At 43.0% G+C, this 21,221-nt stretch overlaps 1 protein-coding gene and 1 pseudogene across 1 annotated transcript; both read right to left on the bottom strand.

Annotated features, from left to right (window-relative positions):
- Window positions 1–3,158: 3,158 nt before the first annotated feature.
- LOC113608969 (protein kish-A pseudogene) lies at window positions 3,159–3,416 on the bottom strand (annotated as a pseudogene).
- A 10,915-nt stretch (window positions 3,417–14,331) lies between these two features.
- Window positions 14,332–18,682, bottom strand: CD70 (CD70 molecule). Its single transcript, XM_027085818.1, has 3 exons — window positions 18,379–18,682; window positions 17,365–17,398; window positions 14,332–15,184 (listed from the first exon to the last, which is right to left on the bottom strand). Exons 1-3 carry the CDS (start codon window positions 18,664–18,666, stop codon window positions 14,796–14,798), a joined length of 711 nt encoding a protein of 236 aa, XP_026941619.1. The 5' UTR covers window positions 18,667–18,682; the 3' UTR covers window positions 14,332–14,795.
- Window positions 18,683–21,221: the final 2,539 nt, after the last annotated feature.

Here is a 21,221-nt window from a genome sequence, read left to right as displayed (position 1 = left end):
TATATATATATATATATATATATATATATATATATATATATTAGGCAAACATTCAATACGATAGTGCTGGGAATCTCCCAGAGCCTTCTAAAAGTCTGTTTGCACATGAGGAGAGAATGTGCAAGTTTTCTGTCTGTTTTCAGCACGTATTTGAGCCTGAGAGTTCACATGGCATGTCAGTCTAAAGAAAGCACGGGCATGTCTGAACTTGCCTACTTTCGGGGAGCGGGTGGGTGGGCCCAACCTCTCTGGGTCTATTTGCATAACGACAATGAACAGTCCTTACAACACAGAGTGGTAAGGGAGGAAAGAGCAATGCGACTGTAATATCATCCTGTGATAAGGGGAGAGAAGAGGAGAGTCTGCCCCAGATATGCCAGCATGGATTTTTGCTTTCTCTGGGTCTTGTGTGACCCCCATGGGAACAGATGGCATATGAGGAAGAATTCATAGATCAGTTTTTCGAAGACCGAACCACCCTGCTAACCTCTCTTAGAATGCCATGTTGGGGGAAATCCCAACTTCCAGTAGTTTTAAGTCTCACAGATTTTAACTCCTCCAGCGCTGTGCCTCTGCACATTTCTGGGTTCACCAAGAAAGGGACCCCGTTCATAGGTGCATCCCATACACGTTCACAGAAATGCAGAGTGTGGAGACTCTCTGGGATCTTGCATCATACTGAGGGATGTGGTTACCCCAACTGGGGAAATTTGAGTTATTTTTCTTCAAATGATTTCATTTGGTTTCAAGGGCTGGAGAGGTTTACAGGAAATACAGTTTATATACCTATGCCAGCATGGTCTTTGAGTCATGTATATGGTGAATTTTAAAGACATATATGTTTTCTTCCTCAGATTAACAAACGTTCAGGCTTTTATTTTATTATCATCAAAAGAACATGCAGAGAATGTTAAAATCATGAAACACAGAGTCAGATAATTTGGGTTCAAATCCTGACACTGTCAGTTACTAGCTGGTGACTGTGGACAAATCTTTAAACCTCTCTGAGCCTGTTTCCTTGTCTGTATAATGGGAAAATAAGGGCATCAGAATAACTAAGTTGTTGTAAGCAGTGGGGTATGCACCATAGAGCCAGACTGCCTGAGTTTGAATCCCAGCTCTGCCTCTTCCTAGCTGTGTGATTTCTGGCAAGTTACTTAACTTCTCTGTGCCACAGTTTGCTATCTGCAAAATGGCAGTGACAACACAAGTACATACATCACTGGATTGTTGTAAGTGTTAAAGACGGTAATAATGTACGTAAAATGTTAAACACCAGCGTAACGCTGTATAAGTTTTGCTGTTATTATCATAAGGCATGTAACATTTTTCCACAGTAGTACTTCAGTAAATATTTGAGCCAGGCTCAAGGTGTGGGCTGAAAGGGCAAGGGCTGAGAGAAAAAAGGGAACTGGGACAGGAGGGTAATGACATCATTCCAGGAGGAAGCGGGCCAGAGGAGTCATTCACAGGACAGCTTTCAGAAGTTGTGGAGTTTCATGAGAATTTCAGGCTGGGGACCATTTCCCTCAAGGTCCTAAGTTCTAAATCTCTCTGAAGAGAGCTATTCTGCCCATTGCTTCTTTTTTTCTTTCTTAAAAAAAAAAAAGCTTTATTCTTTTTATCTTTATGGGGAATTAATAGCTGACAACAACATCTAATCAATACTATCTCTAATGGTTAATTTAAAAAAAATATTTCTTTAATTGGCTGCACCAGATCTTAGTTGTGGTATGCAGGATCTTTGTTGCCCTGTGTGGGATTTTTAGTTGCAGCATGTGGGCTGTAGTTGCAGCATGTGGGTTTAGTCTAGTTTTAGTTGCAGCATGTGGGTTCCCTGACCAGGGATTGAACCTTGGCCTCCTGCAGTGGGAATGCAGAGTCTTAGCCACTGGACCAGCAGGGAAGTCCCTGTCAAGGGCACTTTTTAGCTAAGAAGTTCTCCTTAGCTTTGTAATTTTAACCGAATTCTGGTTGAACCTTAAGAAACTTAACCATACATGTGTAATAACTGTTCTGCTACAAACTTTATGTCACATTTCCCATGTTCCTCTTACCTCGATGAAAATTACTGAAGGTCTTCCTTTATCATCAAAGCTCAAAGAGATGTATGCCATGGCATATGGTAAGTACATATGAAAACTCTTTATCATCACTTACTAAGTTACACAAGATTCCAGTTCAAGTTGACAGACAAAACATAAACTAGATTTAAAGTGCTGTATTAAAAAACAAAAACACCCTTTGCATTTTGGGATAATTAACACGTAGAGACCTAAGCACGTAGCCTTATTCAGAGGACGACAGCTGCTCAAATTCATGCTTAAGGCATTTTTATCCATACCTAACCGGAGGTTTCAGAGACGATAACACCAGTCAGGTATTCTGAATTCTTTCATATTAGATAGGAACATCTTCTCAATAGTACCCTTCAAGTCACATCTCATTTATCTTCCTTCTTAAGAACTGCATAGGCTTATTTTAAATAGTTTAAACACCTGTAATAAACGACAGTCGGCTAAAAGTAGAGGTACTCTGGTCAATGCTCAAAATGATGTGGCCAGCGGAAAAGCCGGCATTATTAAATATGAATGCAAGCCTTACCAACACAAACGGAACCTTTCTTTTTTCAATAAAAAAGCTAGTCCAAAAAAGGTCTCAGTCCATAAAGATTTCTTGTTTCCAAATCACAGTGAAAGGAACTTGAGTAGTTGACCAATTTTGTTTTCTACCATGTGTCTTAAAGATACCTCACTAAAAACTGGTACCTGATACAACAGAATGACATATGCAGAATGTAATATTGTAGTACAGGACTGGGGTTGATTGTTACAGACATATTTCCACTCTGATGATTAAATGGTTACCTCCTAATTATTTATATAGTTGTCATTGGTTTTTGTTTTTGTTTTTCTCTGGCTGTGCAGCTCCGCATGCGGCATCTTAGTTCCCTGACCAGGGATAGAACCCATGCCTCCTGCAGTGGGAGCATGGAGTCTTAACCACTGAACCTCCAGGGAAGTCCCCCTAAGAACATTGGTCCAATAACAAAGACAGAGAACAGCAGCTAGAACTTTATCTCATTCAATGTTCAGAGATAAAAGGGTTAACCATTCTTTCCATTCTTTTCTGCAGATAACTCCTTCTTCGCTTCTTATTTAAATCTGATGGCAACTGAATTCTGGCATTTTTCCAAGCTCCTGTACGAAGAGGATGCTGAAAGCCATCACAATACAGCATCCTGAAACATAAGGCTTCTTCTGTTCACCAATTCTGGCACACTTCCAAAATATACCCAACGGCCCAGTTTTATTTCCGTCCAGGAGACTGGATGCCAAGAATCGGATACAAGCACAGGCACATATAAGCAGCAAGATTACAGTCAACAGACTCTAAAAATTGAAAACGGCAGACATAGTGAGGCCGGCAGAGCCTTAGCCACATCCTTCCATTGCTTCTTGATGCTCTATTTCTCTTGCGTGGGCTTTTCCGACTTAAAGGAAGACACACCACGTAAGAGTTGTGAGTTTACATTTTCTTCGGGGTCTTACTGAGGACTATAGCCCCAGGAGACAGCTACTCAGTTAGCTCTGAGGAAAATGCTCTGAAGAGGCAGGGGGGAATGCCAGTTTATACGTGATTTTTGGCTAGGGAATACATTCGGTCAAGTGTACATCTTGGTAAAAGATTACTGCTGGTCACAAAGAACAAATATCTCAAGTTAATGCATTTAGTGCTCTTCTGTGTATGGGAAGATGCAAGAATCTGGAATCATTTAAATGCTTCCTGAGCTATATATCTAAATATCTAAGGCCTGCTTGTCCAAAGCATGGAGTGTCTCACCCTGTTCTCCATCCTGAATTCCTCTCAGGGTGTACACTTGGTCAGCAACTGCGGTAGGTTACGACTTCATACTTGCAGAAATGGGTGGCGAGCAAACGCTTTGTTCATTATTTACATACTTCCCTGCTTTAATCTCTTTTTCTTCTTTCCTTCCTTCCTTCCCTCTTTATTTTAATTAATAATTAATAATAATTATTTATTTATTATTATTAATAATTAATAATTTATTTATTATTTTATTTATTTATTTATTTATTTATTATTAATAATTTATTATTAATAATTAATAATTTATTTATTATTTTCCCATTACACTTGAATTAAGAGCAATTTATTAACTCCATAGACATTTCTCATAATCCAGAAGTTCTCTTTGTAATTTCTAGATGATTTTATTTTCACTAAAAGCATATATTTGGAATACCTCATTACAGGATGGGGTTGATGGATAAAGAACAATTTTTTAGACCATGCTCTAAAATTAACTTTATTACAGTAAGCTATACTTTGTGTGTAAATCACTGGAATTTGTGGTGATTCCCCTCTCCCTGGCCAGGTCCAGAGTCATTGACGCCTAAAGCTGGAGGTCATCTGGTCCAGTCCTTTTATATAGTAAAAACTGAAACCAGAGATAGAGGGATTTTCATGGGAGTAAAAATTGCTTCAGGGACTTCCCTGGTGGTGCAATGGTTAAGAAGCCGCCTGCCAGTGCAGGGGACACGGGTTCAAACCCTGGTCCGGGAAGTTCTCACATGCCACGGAGCAACGAAGCAAGTGCGCCGCAACTACCAAGCCTGTGCTCTAGAGCCCGCGAGCCACAACTACGGACGCCCGCGTGCCTAGAGCCTGTGCTCCGCAGCAAGAGAAGGCACGACAATGAGAAGCCCGCGCACCACAATGAAGAGTTGCCCCCGTTCGCCGCAACTAGAGAAAGCCTGTGCGCAGCAATGAAGACCCAGTGCAGCCAAAAATAAATAAATTTATTAAACAAAATTGCTTCCATATTTCCCAACAGGGAACATTATAAAATGAAACAGTAATAGAAGAGGCTAACAAACAGCAAAAGAGTCCAATTTTTGTTTTATCTTCCTCCCTAATTTCTCTGCCTCCTTTCAACTCCCTTGCTGTGGTGAAATTCTCAAAAGCTGAGGAAAAAGAGGAAAGAAAGGGCGAAATAAAAACTGGGTTTTTATTTTATTTTATTTTTTAAACTGGGTTTTTGATTCCTGAAAAATGGAAACTTGTATACGGTAGGTAATTTTCAGAACCCGCACTTCTGAAACATCATGCCTATAGCATATGTCAGCACCCTTTATGCTTGTTTTTATTTATTTATCTTTATGTTTTCATGCTCTGTGAATTTTATTCTTTTTTATTTTTTGAAAATTTTATTGGAGTATCGTTGATTTACAGTGTTCTGTCCCCTCTTTTATTTTTGTGACAGCTTTATTGAGGTATAACTCACATACCATACCAAAAAATCCATCCATTTAAAGTGTATAATTCACTGCCTTTTAGTACATTCACAGAACTGTGCGTCTATTACCATAATGAATTTTAGAACACAATCATCCGCCACCCCCAAAACCCTGTACCCATCAGCAGTTAGTCCCCGGTACCCCCTCCCTCAGCCCTAGACAACCACTGTGCTGGTTACTTTTATGGGTTAACTTGATGGCCCACAGAGTGCCTGGATATTTGGCCAAACATTATTGTAGGTATGTCTGCGAGGGTGTTTCTGGATGATGTTGACATCTGAATCAGTGAACTGAATAAAGCAGATTGGCCTCACTAATGTGGGTGGGCCTCATCTAATCAGTTGAAGGCCTGAAGAGAGAAAAATAAAAGCTGATTAAGAGGAAACTCCTCCTGCCTGACTCCTTGGAGTTGGGATATTGGGTTTTTTTCTTGCATTTATGTTATTTTTTAAAATTTATTTATTTTATTTTTAGCTGCATTGGGTCTTCATTGCTGCACGCGGGATTTCTCTAGTTGCTGCAAGTGGGGGTTACTCTTTGTTGTGGTGCGCGGGCTTCTCATTGTGGTGGCTTCTCTTGTTGAGGAGCATGGGCTGTAGGCATGCAGGCTTCAGTAGTTGTGGCACGTGGGCTCAGTAGTTGTGGCTCACGGGCTCTAGAGCGCAGGCTCAGTCGTTGTGGCACATGGGTTTAGTTGCTCCACGGCATGTGGGATCTTCCTGGACCAGGGCTCGAACCCGTTTCCCCTGCATTGGCAGGCAGATTCTTAACCACTGTGTCATCAGGGAAGTCCTCTTGCATTTGTTTTTATTTTTATTTCCTTTCTTTATACTTAAACTGAAACATTGGTTATTTCTGTCTTCATACTCAAACTGAAATATCAGCTCCCCCCATTGGCTGGAGCCTGTGGACCTTTGGACTGAACTACACTATCATCTCTCCTGGGTCTCCAGCTGGCCAACTGCAGGTTTGGGGGCTTGTTCAGCTCTGTAATCGTGTAAGCCAATTCCTTATAACAAATCTCTCTATATATATTTTTGTGCACCCTATTGATTCTGTTTGGAGAACTCGGACTGATACAACCGCTAATCCACTTTCTGTCTCTATGGATTTGTCTGTTGGGGACATTTCACAAAAATGGAATCGTGTATCTGATTTTGTATCTGACTTCTTTCTCTTAGCATTGTATTTTCAAGATTCAATAATGTGGTAACATGTGTCAGTACTTCATCCCTTTAACTGCCAGATGATCTTCCATCATATTGATGTATCACATTTTGTTTATCATTAATTGACAGACATTTGGGTCATTTCAATTTGGGGCTATTGTTAATAATGTTGGGGTGGACATTTGTGTCCAAGTGTTTGTATGGACCTAAGTTTTCATTTCTCTTGGGTACATAGCCGGGAGTGGAATTGCTGCATCACGTAGTAACTCTATGTTTAACTTCTGAGGCACTGCAGGACCATTTTCCACAGATGCTACACCATTTTAGTATCCCACCAGAAATGTGTGAGGGTTCCTGTATTAGTTGGGGTGCTCCAGAGAAACAGAACCAGTAAGAGATGCATATGTAGACAGACTTATGAAGAATTTGCTCATGTGAATTTGCCCCATGACCTGCCATCTGCAAGCTGGAGTTCTAGGAAAGTTGTTGGTGTAATTCCGGTCCAAGTCCAAAGGCCTGAGAACTAGCCCATATTGGGGAGGGCAGCACTCTCCACTCTGTCTGCCGATTCAAATGATAGTTTCTTCCAGAAACACCCAGCAATATTGCCTAACCAGACATCTGAACATCCCATCAAGATGTTGACACATCTGGTCAGGTTGACACATAAAATTAACCACCACTGTTCCAACTTGTCTCCATCCTTGATAGCACTTTTTATTGTCTGTCTTTTTCGAATATAGCCATCCTAGCGGGGGTGCGATGGTATCTCATGATGGTCTTGATTTGCATTTCTTTGATGACTAAGGATGTTGAGCCTTACTTCCTTCTTTCCTTTCACAAGTACTTCTCCTTTCTTCTCTGTCATTATTACACTCATTCCCATGCGATACTGTAGACACTCTAATGCCTGAAGAAAACAAGGCCAGCCTGGCCTTGATAGACAGTTAGCAAATATTTCCGTGTATAGCTGTTTAATTGTAAACAGTACTATGAAGGAAAGTACCAGTGATAATATAGGCACAAGAGGAGAGAATTTTGATCTAGTCCTGGGGTTAGGGAGAATGATGTAGAAGGTTCCTTGTAAAACTATAAATCCAGTCGGGGCCCTCCTCACTCTAACACCTTCAATGGCTCCCTCTTGCCTAGGCAACAAATACTCAGTTCTCAGCCTAGCATTTTAGCTCTGCATAACCTGGTTGCAGCCTCATTTTCTACTTTATTATTATTATTATTTTTTAGGATCTTAGTTCCCTGATCAGAGACCAAACCTGTGCCCCCTGCAGTGGAAGCATGGAGTCTTAACCACTGGACTGCCGGGGAAGTCCTCATTTTCTATGTTATGACACACCCACGGGCATCCCCCCACTTCTGCCATAGTGGGGCTCATGATCGTGACAGTGGTCCCTGGCTTTCAAGTAGGGTGGCACAATTCATTTCTGGAAGTGCATGATGGTCCTTTTGTTAAAAAAAAAATCTCTTGATGGGTTCTGGTATATAACTTCGGTAGGATTGTTGAAACGTGTGAAGTTCCTTGCGCATCAGTAAAAGCAGATGTCAGGTGCTCTGTGAGAGAAGGGAGTCAGATCTATGAAGAGAGAGGTGAGATGGGGAGAGATGCAGGGGCTAGTGAGACAACGGAACCCCAACCACTACGGCAAAGAGGAGGGCCCGTGTGAGTTCCCTGTGGCTGCTGTGAAAACTGACCACCAACTCTGTGCCTTAACACTACGGAAGTTCATATTCTTATAGTTCTGAAGGTCAGAGTCTGAAAGGGGTCTCAATAGGCTAAAATCAAGGTGTCGGTGGCACTGTGCTCCTTCCGGAGAGTCCAGGGTGAGAATCCATTTCCTTGCTTTTTCCAGCTTCAAGGAGCCACCGCATTCCTTGCTTCATGGTCCCTTCTCCATCTTCAAAGCCAGCAGCGCAGCATCTCGTATCTCTCTCTGACTACGGCCTCTGCTCCTATCATCACATCTCTTTCTCTGACCGTCCTGCCTCCCTCTGATAAGAACTTGTGGTGACATTGGGCACACCTGGATAATCCAGGCTCACTTCCCGATCTCAAGGCTTAATCGTATCTGCAAAGTCCCTTTTACTATATAAGATAACATATTCATAGGTTCCGGGGATAACCTCTGGGTTACCCCCAGCTCAAATGCCACCTTCTTTTCTTCTCTTCTTGTTTATGTGTCTTTCAAAGAACTCAGAGTAGAGTGGGGGAAACAGCTGTCTAAAAAAAAAATCTATTGATGTGGAATCTAGAAAAATGGTACAAATTAACTTATTTGCAAAGCAGAAGTAGAGACACAGATGTAGAGAACAAACTTATGGATACCAAAGGGGAAAGGGGAGTGTGAGAGGAATGTACACTATTGATACTATGTATAAAATAGATAACTAATGAGAACCTACCGTATAGCACAGGGAACTCTACTCAATGCTCTGTGATGACCTAAATGGGAAGGAAATCTAAAAAAGAGGGGATATATGTATACATATAGCTGATTCACATTGCTGTACAGCAGAAACTAACACAACATTGTAAAGCAGCTATACTCCAATGAAAATTAAAGAAAAAAACTATTGAAATACCACGTGGTAAGTGGTTTATTCTGGAAGCAGAGAGAGTCAGCCTGAGTGTTCAGGAAACATTATGAAGATGCAAGATGTGTAGGATGGTCTTGTGGGGGATGCCTTTGATATCTGTCAGACCTGGGTTTCAATCCCAGTTCCTCCAGAGTTACGTGGTCTTAGGGAAATTGTATAACCTCTTTTTTTTTTTTTTTTTTTTTTTTGGTTCCCCGGCCCCTCTCTCTTTTGTGGCCTCTCCCGTTGCGGAGCACAGGCTCCAGACGCGCAGGCTTAGCGGCCATGGCTCACGGGCCCAGCCGCTCCGCGGCATGTGGGATCTTCCCGGACCAGGGCATGAACCCGCGTCCCCTGCATCGGCAGGCGGACTCTCAACCACTGCGCCACCAGGGAAACCCAAATTTCTGTTGTTTAAATCATCTAGTTTGTTGTTCTTTGTTATGAGCACCCTAGCTAACTCAGAGACCAGCACATGGAAAGCTCTCTGTACAAAGTAGCCATCCGTTCAGTTATTAGGAGACGGCTCCACCGAGGGTTTTTATTTTTAATTGTAGTGAAACCCACACAATACAAATTTTACCATTTTAACCATTTTAAGTGTACAGTTCAGAGGTGCTAAGTACATTCACATTGTTGTGCAATCATCCCCAGCCTCCATCTCCAGAACTTTCTCACCTTCCTGAACAGAAACTCTGTCTCCATTAAACACTAACTCCCATCCCCCTCCCCCAGCCCCTGACCCCCCCATCCCACTTTCTGTCCCTATGGATTTGACTCCTCTAGGGACCTCTTATGAGTGGAATGACACAGCATTTTGTGATTGGCTTATTTCACTCAGCATAATGTCCTCAAGGTCCATCCACGTAGCATGTGTCAAATTTCTTTCCTTTTTCAACTTGAATAATATTCTATTGTCTATATATATCACATTTTGTTTATCCATTCACCGATTGATGGACCCTCTGGTTGCTTCCACCTCTTGGCTATTGTGAATAAATAGTGCTGCTGTGAACATGGTTGTAGAAATATCTCTTTGAGTTCCTGCTTCCAATTTGTTCAGGTCGATACCCAGAAGTGGGATAGCTGTATCTTACTCTTAATTTTTTTGAGGAGTCTCCGTACTTTTTTCCATAGTGGCTGTATCAATTTATATTTCCACCAACGGTGCACAATGATGCCCTTTGCACCACATCCTTGCCAATGTTTGTTATCTCTTGTCTTTTTGATGATAGCCATTCTGACAGGTGTGAGGGGGATATCTCACTGTGGTTTTTTTTTCTTCTTCTAGTTTTCTTGAGATATAACTGACATACAGCACTACAAAAATACTACATAGTTATGACTATATTCTCCACACTGTATTTCATAACCATGACTCACTTATTTTGCAACTGGAAATTTTTGTACCTCTTAATCTCCCTCACCAAATTTCTTTCCTTCCACCCCTTTACTCCCCTCTGGCAACCACCTGTTTGCTTTCTGTACCTACAACTCTATGTTCTGTTCTGTTTGTTTATTTGTTTTGTTTTTTAGGTTCCACATGTAAGTGAAATCACACAGTATTTGCCTTTCTCTGTCTGACTTATTTCACTTAGCATAATACCCTCTAGATCTATCCATGTTATCTCAAATGGTAAGGTTTGATTCTTTTTTTTATGGCTGAGTAATACTCCGTCTATCTATCTGTCTATCTATCTATCTATCATCTATCTATCACATCTTCTTTATCCATTTATCTATTTTTGGGCACTTAGGTTGTTTCTATATCTTGGCTGTTGTAAATAATGCTGCAATGAACAGATGGGTGCATATATCTTTTCTTATTAGTGTTTTTAAATCTTTGGATAAATACCCAGGAGAGGAATTGCTGGATCATATGGTAGTCCTATTTTTAATTTTTTGAGGAATCTCCATATTGTTTTCCATAGCAGCTTCACCAATTTACTTTCCCACCAACAGTGTACTAGGGTTTCATTTCTCCACATCATCACCGACACTTGTTATTTGTTGTCTTTTTGATAATAGCCATCTGACAGGTGTGATCATTGTGGTTTTGATTTGTATTTTCCTGAGGATTAGTGATGTTGAGCACCTTTTCATGTACCTGTTGGCCATTTGTATGTCTTCTTTGGAAAAATGTCTCTTCAGTCTCTACCCATTTTTAAAATTGGATTCTTTTTTTCTTTTTCTTTCTTTTTTTTTTTTTTTTTTGCTGTTGAGTTGTATGAGTTCTTTATACATTTTCTGTATCAATCCATTGTCAGATATATGGTTTGAAAATATGTTCTCCCATTCCCTAGGATGTCTTTCCATTTTGTTGATGGTTTCTTTTGCTGTGCAGAAGCTTTACAGTTTGATATAGTCCCACTTGTTTATTTTTGCTTATGTTGTCTTTGCTTTTGATGTCAAATCCAAAAAATCATTGCCAAGACCAATGTTAAGGAATTTATCATTATGTTCAGGTCTTTAATCCATTTTGAGTTTATTTTTGGGTATGGTGTAAGATAGGGATCCAGTTTCATTCTTCCACATGTGACTGTCCAGCTTTCCCAGCACTGTTTATTGAAGAGGCTATCCTTTCCCCATTGTATATTCTTAGGTACTTTTTCATAAGTTAATTGATCATATATGCATATATTTATTTCTGGTCTCTCTATGTGTCTGTCTTTATGCCAACACTATGCTGTTTTGACTACTATAACTTTGTAATATAGTTTGGAATCAGGAACTATGGTGCCTGCAGCTTTGTTTTCTTTCCTAAGATTGCTTTGGCTAATTGGGGTCTTTTGTGGCTCCATACAATTTTGGGATTATTTTTCTACTTCTGTGAAAAGTGCCATTGAAATTTTGATAGGGATTGCATTGAACCTAAAGATTGCTTTGAGTAATGTAGACATTTTGACAATATTAATTCTTCCAATCCACGACCATGATATATCTTTCCATCTGTTTGTGTCCTCTTCAATTTCATCAATGTCTTGTAGTTTTCAGTGCACTGATCTTTCACCTCTTAGATTAAATTTTTGAATTATAAATGGGATTGTTTCCTTAATTTCTCTTTCTGATAGTTCACTGTTAATGCATAGAAATGGAACTGATTTTTGTATATTGATTTTGTATCTTGCAACTTTACTGAATTTATTAATTCTAACAGTTTTTTCTGTGGGATATTTAGGGATTTCTATATATAAAATCACATCATCTACAAAGAGAGACAGTTTTTCTTCTCTCTTCCTGATTTGGATGCTTTATTTCTTTTTCTGCCTAATTGCTCTGGCTAGGACCTCCAGTACTATGTTGAATAAAAATGGTGAGAGTGGGCATCCTTGTCTTGTTCCTGATCTTACAAGAAAAGCTTTCAGCTTTTCACCATTGAATGTGATGTTAGCTGTGCCCTTGTCATATATGGCCTTTTTTATCTTGAGGTACCTTCTCTCTATAGGCAGTTTGTTGAAACTTTTATCATGAATGAATGTTGAATTTTGTGAAACGATTTTCCTGCATCTATTGAGATGATCGTATGGTTTTTATCCTTCATTTTGTTAATGTGGTGTAGTACACTGATTATTTGCATATGTTGAACCATTCTTGCATCCCTGGAATAAATCCCACTTGATCATGGTGTATGATCCTTTAAGTGTATTGTTGAATTTGGTTTGCTAATATTTTGTTCCTTCTTAACCCAAAGGAAAACCTAGATGGCAGTTTTAATAATTCAAGATGATTAAATCTTGAATAATCAAAGTCAGGATAAGATCCTAGGATCAGACATTCATTGGTTAGGTAGTTGCCATGGTGATGGGAGGAGAGTAGGGAAATGATTGATACCTTTTACCCCATTAAGTTGCATAAGCTGATGACAATTTCCAAAGAACTTCCAGCTACAAGGTCTCTGCCTCCTACTGGGGAAGAGAAGTTACTCTAAGATCTCCGAGGATTTTGTGATCAGGAAAGGGGTGGGTGTGAGGTTGGTTTCTGGTGGCTATAGCAGGGGGAATAAAGGAGTGATTGTTTTGAAGGAGAGAAGAAGGAAGAAAACAAATAAAAGCGGGAAGGAAGAGGTTGGGAGAAGTTTGGCAATATCTGAGAAACCAGAGCTCTGTAAGCCCAGGTGGTTTTTTAAAAATTAAGTTAATTGGGCTTCCCTGGTGGCGCAGTGGTTGAGAGTCCACTTGCCGATGCCGGGGACACGGGTTCGTAACCCGGTCCGGGAAGATCCCACATGCCGCGGAGCGGCTAGGCCCGTGAGCCATGGCCACTGAGCCTGCGCGTCCGAAGCCTGTGCTCCGCAACGGGAGAGGCCACAATAGTGAGAGGCCCACGTACCGCAAAAAAAAAAAAAAAAAAATTAAATTAATTAAGTAACTTATTTTGCAGGGAGGTGTTGGGGAGGGGGCACTGTGAAAATGCCAGGACAGAGATGAGGTCTCAGCCTGGTACTTCAAGCCAGGTAAAGTGAGAACAATTTTGAGCAGTGTGGAATTTTGGAGAGTGTTGGATCAGGAAATCCACAAGCCATTAAAGAAGAAACAGATATTTACATCCAAGGACCGGTAAAAATAAAAAGAATGCACAGCAAAAAAAAAAACCCATATAAAAATCATAGGCAACGTCAAAAGTGAAAAGACAAACTGAGAAGATATTTGCAACTCATGTTACAGATAAAGGGCTAAATTCCTCAACATATAAAAACTTTGTACAAAACAGAAAGCAAAAGGTTGATGACTCAGTTAAGAAAAACTGGGCAAGGCGTGGACACATTGCAAAACTATTTGGCGGTTTCTCAAAAAAATATATATATATTTCATATTCTTTTCCATTATGGCTTATTACCAGATATTGAATACAGTTATGTGAATGCATTAATGCCACTTTAACAGGGTTAATTTTATTTTATGTGAATTTCACCTCAATTAAAAAAAAAGAGTGTCTACACATGATTCTACAGAAAAGAAAATACAGATGATTCAAATGACACTGAAGTATGGGGGCGGGGAATAGGCTCCCCTTTTATTAGAAATAAGACAAATGAAAAGCTTCTTTTCACATCCCACAGAGCAGCCATGGTCACATGGTGCAGCTTAAAAATCTAAATTGGTTCAACACCTGTAGAGGCCAATTTATTAATAAATATCAAAATTATAAACACACCCTCTTGGACCCAGCCATTCCACTTCTAGGAATTTATCCTACAGATATAGGTGCAAAATGACCTAGGTATTGTAGAAGAAAAAGAAAGGTATCAGACGTGGAAAGGAAGAAATAAAATTGTTTTTATTTTTAGAAGAGTTTTTAAAAAATACTTTAACCAAAAACTGTTGGATCTAATAAACAGATTCTGTAAAGTGAAACAAAGAAACAAACAGAAAAACAGCACACACACACCCCAAATCAATATAGAAACATCAATCACGTTTCTGTGCATTAACAATGCAATCTCACAGTGGTTCAGTGGTTAGGACTCTGCCCTTCAGGTGGGTGTGGGTTCATTCCCTGCTTGGGGAACTAAGATCCCACATGCCACATGATGCGACCAAAAAAAGAAAAAATAATAAAAAAGTTAAAAAAAAAAGCCAATGCATTCTCAGGAAGAGAAATACAACCTTTGGATACAATACAATAATAAAATAATAAAATACTTACGAATAAATTGACGATAAAACAAAGAAAAAACTTCTCAACAAATCTGGGCCAGGAAGTGCAATGGTGCAAGTCAAGGGCACACCCACTGAATCCCAAAAAAAGTCTCATCAGCGTTTCTGGAGGGCAGCAGAGGCGGAGTAAGGTTAGTGCAGAGAATGTCCCCGTGGGCTAAGAAGGTAAGGCGCTGGGAGGCGACAGAGCAGCTTTGGTGAAAGTTGAGGCGTAGCAGGCTGATGCTGTGGGCTGTGGGGAAGCAGATGGCCACGCTCAGGGTGGCGCTAAGGGGCTTGGCGGTCCACGTAGAGGAAGAGCAGTTGGCTAAGGTCACCTGGATGTGCAGCCTATAAATGCCATCACGTTGGATACGCAGCTGCCCGTTGTCCAGCTCTGGCCCATGCACGAAGGAGCGGCCCAGGGCTGGGCTTCCCTGCCAGCGCAGCCTGGGGTCCTGCCGCGATCCTGAGAGGGTTGTGGGAGAAGGGATGGAAGGATGGAGGTTTAGGGAAACTGAGTGCTATAGAGGCAATGCCCCAAACTCCCATGTTGAAACCTAACCCCCAAGGGGATGGAATTAGAAGGTGGGCCATTGGGAAGTGATTAGATCATGAAGGTGGAGCCCTTATAAAAGAGACCCCATATCCACTGATGGATGAATGGAGAAAGAAGATGTGATATCTATATATATCTGTATATACACATACACACACATATATGTATACATGTACATATGTACGGATTGTGCGTGTATATATATACACACACCATACACACATATATATAAAATGGATAAAGATGTTTATATATATTATTATATATATATATGTGATATTATACATATATATATATAATTCAACCATAAAAAAAGAAGGAAATTCGGCCACTTGTGACAACATGGGTGGACCTAGGGGTAAGTCAGACAAAGACAAATACTGTATGACTTCCCTTATACGTGCAATCTAAAAGGAAACAAAACCCAAACTCATAGATACCGAGAACAGACTGCTGGTTGCCACAGGTGGGAGCCGGGGTGGGCAAAATAGGTGAAGGTGGTCGAAAGGTAAAACTTATAAAATAAGTTATAAACTAAGTCCTGGCGGTGTCATGTGCAGCATGGTGACTAGAGTTAATGACACTGTGTTGTATATTTGAAATTTGCTAAGAGAGAAGATTTTACAAGTTCCCATGGCAAGAAAAAAAATTGTAACTATGTTAGCTAGACACTGTGGCGATCGTTTTGTAATATATACAAATAGAGAATCATGTTGTACACCGGAAACTAATACAACGTTGTATGTCAACTATATCTCAATTCAAAAAGAGAAAGAGTGACTTCCCTGGCGGGTTCAGTGGTTAAGATTCCGTGCTTCCAATGCAGGCGTACGGGTTCCATCCGTGGCTGGGGAACTAAGATCCCGCATGCCCCGCGGGGCCGGGTGGGGTGATGTGGGGGTGGCCAAAGAATAGAAAAAAAAAAAAAAAAGAAAGGGGGGTGGGGAGAGAAAGAGAAGAGCTCAGAGAGCTCTCTCCCTCCCTTTCAGCCACGTGAAGACCCAGCAAAAAGATGAGAAGATGGCTGGCTGGGGACTTCCCTGGTGGTCCAGTGGTTAAGACTCCATGTTCCCAATGCATGGGGCGTGGGTTCCATCCCTAAGTCGGGGGAGCTAAAATCCCACAGGCCTCGCAGCTAAAGAACAGAAGCAAGATTGTGAAAAATTCAATAAAGACGTTAAAAATGGTCCACATCAAAAAAAAAAAAAAAAAACTTAAAAAAGAAAAAAAGAAGATGGCTGGCTGCTTATGAACCAGGAAGCGGGCTCTCGCCAGACACCAGATCTGCCGGTGCCTTGGACTTCACAGCCCCCAGAACCATGAGAAAGAAATGTCTTGTTCATAAGCCATCTGGTCTGTTATTCTGTCATAGCAGCCGGAGCAGAAAGCACCCAGAGAAAAAAGACGAAGATTTCCCTCCATTACAAAATGGAATGAACACACACCCAGCCCTCTGGGGATGAGTCGGGGGGTGGGGGGGAGAGGCCCAAAGAGGAAGGGGGTTAGAGAGAGGCTGGGAGAGTACTGCCAAATGCACCCGCCCTCGCGTTCCTTCACGTCCTTGCTCCAAAGCCCCCTTCTCAGGGATGCCTTCCCCGATGACCGCATCTTCAAGGGCAAACCCAACGCTGGCCTGCCCGATCCCCCTCCCTTACTTAATATTCCTCCCAGAAGTACCAGATGCGTGTTTTACTCTCTTGCCGTGCTGCATATTTTCCTTGTTTACTTATTTATTTTCTGATCCCCTTGGTAGAAGGGCAACACCGACAGGGCAGGGATTTCTGTCGGTTCTGTGGGCTCTCGGAACACCCAGAACAGGGCTTGCCTCACAGTAGCCGCTTAATTAGTGTTTGTGGCCTCAGTGAGGGCACGTTAGTGATGGTTATTAGCTTGGTTTAATTGATTTGGGATCTCCCAAGGGAGAAAACAAAAGGCTGAGCCAGGAAGCAGGTGCTCAACAGAACGCCGCCATATCTCCCTCTCTTTGTTTCTTTTTCTCATCCTTTGTCAATTTCTCTCTCTCTCTCTCTCTCCCTCCCCCACCCTCCTTCTTTTCTCTTTCTCCAACACACATATGCATCTGGTTTTACCTGTGCGATTCAGCTGCAGCTCCGCTAAGTCCCACTGGAAGAAAAGAAAAGAAAAGAAAAGAGACCAGACGTCTTGAGTGTTCCCGAGGGAAGAGCTCTCTTTTCTCGACCCATCCTTCTATCCACCCATCATCCCACCGGACTGAGTTGGGACCTTTGTGAAGAACTCTTAAAGAGAAAGTAGGTTTGAACTAGCCGTGAGCATGAAGAGAAGACCTTCTGAAGAACTTCTTAGTTTCCAGGATATAACACAGGGCGCCTCGGCACACCTGCCTCTCTCCCCTGCAAAGCTCTCCCACCCCCGTAATGCAGCCCCCAAAGCCAGACCCTGTGGTAGGTGTCCAGGGTTCCTCCTGTCCTTGGAGGTCCCGGAACCGCCCCTTCCCAGCTTTGAGAAGCCCCCAGCAGCCTCTGAGTCAGCCTGCTGGGGGAACACCAAAGACGAGTCATTTTCCAGGCCCCCATACGGTATGTATCTTCCTCCACCCCGGGATCTCCACCCGGGATTTACCTCCTGGTGTCGGCAGAACTGACTATCCAGAGCCGGAGACCCCCGGGGGCAGCCTTGCCCCCGCCTCCCCTCCCTGCTCTGGTCTCTCTCGCTCTGTTCTTTTCCACCAGCTCTTTCTTCCTGGCAGTTGTCTTTTCTATTGTTTGGCCACGCCACGTGCTATGCGGGCTATTAATTCCCCAGACCAGGGATCGAACCCCCCGCCCCACTGCGTTGGAAGCGAGGGGTGTTAACCACTGGACGGTCAGGGAAGCCCCCCTGGCAGATTTTTATTCATCTCATTCTGATCTTTTTGTTTTCTTTTTCTTTTTTGGTCGCGAGTCTGTTAGTCTGCGCTCTAGCTCACCATCCCTCTGCCCTGAGCTGATTCATTCCTCAGTTGCTTACCTGCCCTCGGCGCTGCACCCCCTCCCCAGGGCCCGGCCCCAGCTGGAGGTCCCCATGCTCCTGAGCTTGCAGGAGGCAGATGTACGTCTCTCTCTCATCCTCCCTTCTGGACTTACCCCAGTTGAATCCACCTGCTGCTTTCGGGTGAGGCGCACACTGCAGACGAGGCAGCCTATCACCATGCCAAGGAGAATCAGCAACAAAGCCACCCTCCGGATGGACACCCAGGGCCGGTGGGGCACCTGGCAGCCCGAGGCTTCTTCTGCTCTCATGATCCTCTGCAGGCACTTCATCAGCTGTGTGGCGGGGTGGAGGGTGTGTAGAGGCAGGAAGAGGGAAGGAACCTCAGCTCTCATGCAGCTATGGGGCCCTCTGCCTGCCTGAACCTGCCAGGGACCAACCATGCCCCACCCTGGGGATGTCCGTCAAAGGGAGGGACCAGACTCAGTTCTACAGTGCAGGGAATTCCCCTCCAGCTTCTGCCGGTCCCCAGTCTGCAGAGTAGGTGGGCCAGGGTGTCCCTCAATTTTTCTATGTAACTTCCCACACTCACCTTCCTGGTACTCATTCAACAAACCTTCATTGAACATCCACTATGGGCCAGATGCTCTGCTGGGCCTCAGGGCTACAGCCACAGCACCCAGGGATGGAGGAGGGGTCCCCCAGTATCCATGTGTTCCTCTCCATCTTCCCAGCCTCCCTGACGCCCCCGTGGTGGGACCACCCCTGATGCGGTCACATGACTGACCTGCCTAATAGGAAGAGAGTAGAAGCGGACCAAGGGTCACTTCCATAGCCTGACCTTGTAAACGTGCCACACTGCCTTTCGATTCTCTTGCCCTGTGGTCTTGGAGGACACCCGTTCTGGATGACTGTAGTGGCTTGAATATGTCGCCCCCCAATTCATGTCCACCCAGAACTTCAACACGTGACCTCATCTGGCAACAGGGTCTTTGAGAAGTAAGGATGAGGGTGGACCCTACATCCCATGATGTGTTCATAGGAAAAGGAGAGGACACGCAGAGACACAGAGGAAAGTTGGAGGTAGACATTGGAGTGACGCAAAATACACCAAAGAACCCCAAGGATTGCCGGCAAACCCCAGAAGCCAGAAAGAGGCAAAGAAGGAATCTCCCCTAAAGCCTTTGAAAGGAGCGCAGCCCTTCGGACACCTTGATTTCAGATCTCTGGCCTCCAGAATGGTGAAAGAGTAAATTTCTGTTGTTTCAAGCCACTAGTGGGTGGTGCTCTGTTACGGCAGCCTCAGGAAACGAGTAACAACGGCGTAGCTGCAAGATGAAGAGACACTACCTGGGCTTTGTAGGGTTGGGACAGTACTTTGTTAGTATCGGTGAATCAAGCCACGCAGCTGTCACAGACCGTATGTGCCAAGTACACGTGGCTGTGGTCTAAGAAGCTTTACTTGTGGACACTGAGACTTGAAAATTTCATTCCAGAGTGAGGAGTTACAGTGGCCTGGTCTGGGCTGGGAGTGGGGTGGCGGAGAGAAGAAGGAGGTGAGTAGGAGGTGGATAGATGTCAGAGCTGGAGCCAGCAGCATTTGCTGGTGTGGGAGGGCAGGTAGAAGAAAGAGGGGAGACAAAAGTGTCCAGAATTCCTGGGGTCCAGGCGATCGTATAGTCCCTGAGACCCCCAACTACAGAAGGAATTTCCTTTATAAACCTGAGGGTTTAGTCAGCAGCACCCTCAAAGGGACATTAAGCTCTCCTGAGCCTGGGGGCGTGATCCTCGGAACTGTCCCCGACCTTCTTTCATACTGTGTGAAACCCCCGCTGGGTTCTAAAGTCTAGCTCTGCTGGCTAACTCCATCTGCAAGACCTTCCAATCCCTGTCTTGTCGTGGTCCCCACTCTGGACCTTTGATGGTTCTTTGCAGCCCACCTGGTGTCCCTTCCCTACCTCCATCTAGCTGAAAGCCATTCACAGTCAAAAAGAATCGCTACCGAGCATGGTTAAGTATGTAGGATCTGGAGTTTCTCAACACACCTGGATTCCAATCTCTGGAATGTCACATTTTAGCCTTTGGGAAACTCACACCCCCATCAGCTTAAGTTCAACGTTTCCATCTATAAAATGGGCTGCGAAATACAACAAACTGGTGAATATAACATAAAAAAAGCAGAGTCACAGATAGAACAAACTGGTGGTTACCAGTGTGTGTGCGGACAATATAGGAGTAGCGGAGTGAGAGGTTCAAACTACCAGCTGTAAGACAGATTCCACCATGTACCGTTCAACACGGGGAATGTAGCTGATACTCTGTAATAACTGCAAATAGAAAGCAACCTTTACAAATTGTATTAAAATAAAAAATTTAAATAATAATAAAATGGGCTGTGATGAGATTTTAAGGAGAGACACATGCGAGGCCCTTAGCATAGCGCAGGCACACAGCAAGTGGTCAATAAAGGCTAGCTTTTAATGTTGCTCTATCCCCCCAGGAAATGCTCATTAGAACAGCGGGAATGGGTACAAGCAGAAAATTCACAAAGAAGTTCAGGCAGCTGATCAACACAGAAAGATGACGCCAGCCCTCTTGGCTATAAAATGCAAATTCCGTCACTTTCACAAACAAAAAAGAAGTCATGAAAGTGAAACGGAGCAGGGCCCTGTGGTCCTTCCTCCCGACGTCCTCCGCCTACCTTTTGTCTGTAGACAAATTTCAGCCAAAGAATAAGTTTAATCAGAGAAGGGAGAATGCAGAAACAAAGGAAAACAGCCCAATAAGACTAAATAATAATAGTTTAGTCATTAAGCAAAGTCAAGGACCTTTAGTTGCTTCTCGAGGGCTCTAGATAATATTCTGAGCCCTATCCTGTGAGCTGTCTTGCAGATAACTGAAACCTCCACCAGGTGGAAGAAGTTAACTACACGATGACCAGAATGTAGCCATGACATAAGTTGCCACAATTCCAATAATTGGCCTTAAGGAAATGGGA

Source organism: Aethalodelphis obliquidens, unplaced genomic scaffold (assembly GCF_003676395.1).
Source record: "Aethalodelphis obliquidens isolate GAN/ISIS:26980383/991018 unplaced genomic scaffold, ASM367639v1 scaffold53, whole genome shotgun sequence".
In the NCBI taxonomy this organism is placed as follows: Eukaryota; Metazoa; Chordata; class Mammalia; order Artiodactyla; family Delphinidae; genus Aethalodelphis; species Aethalodelphis obliquidens.
This window is presented reverse-complemented; position numbering and strand designations above follow the sequence as displayed.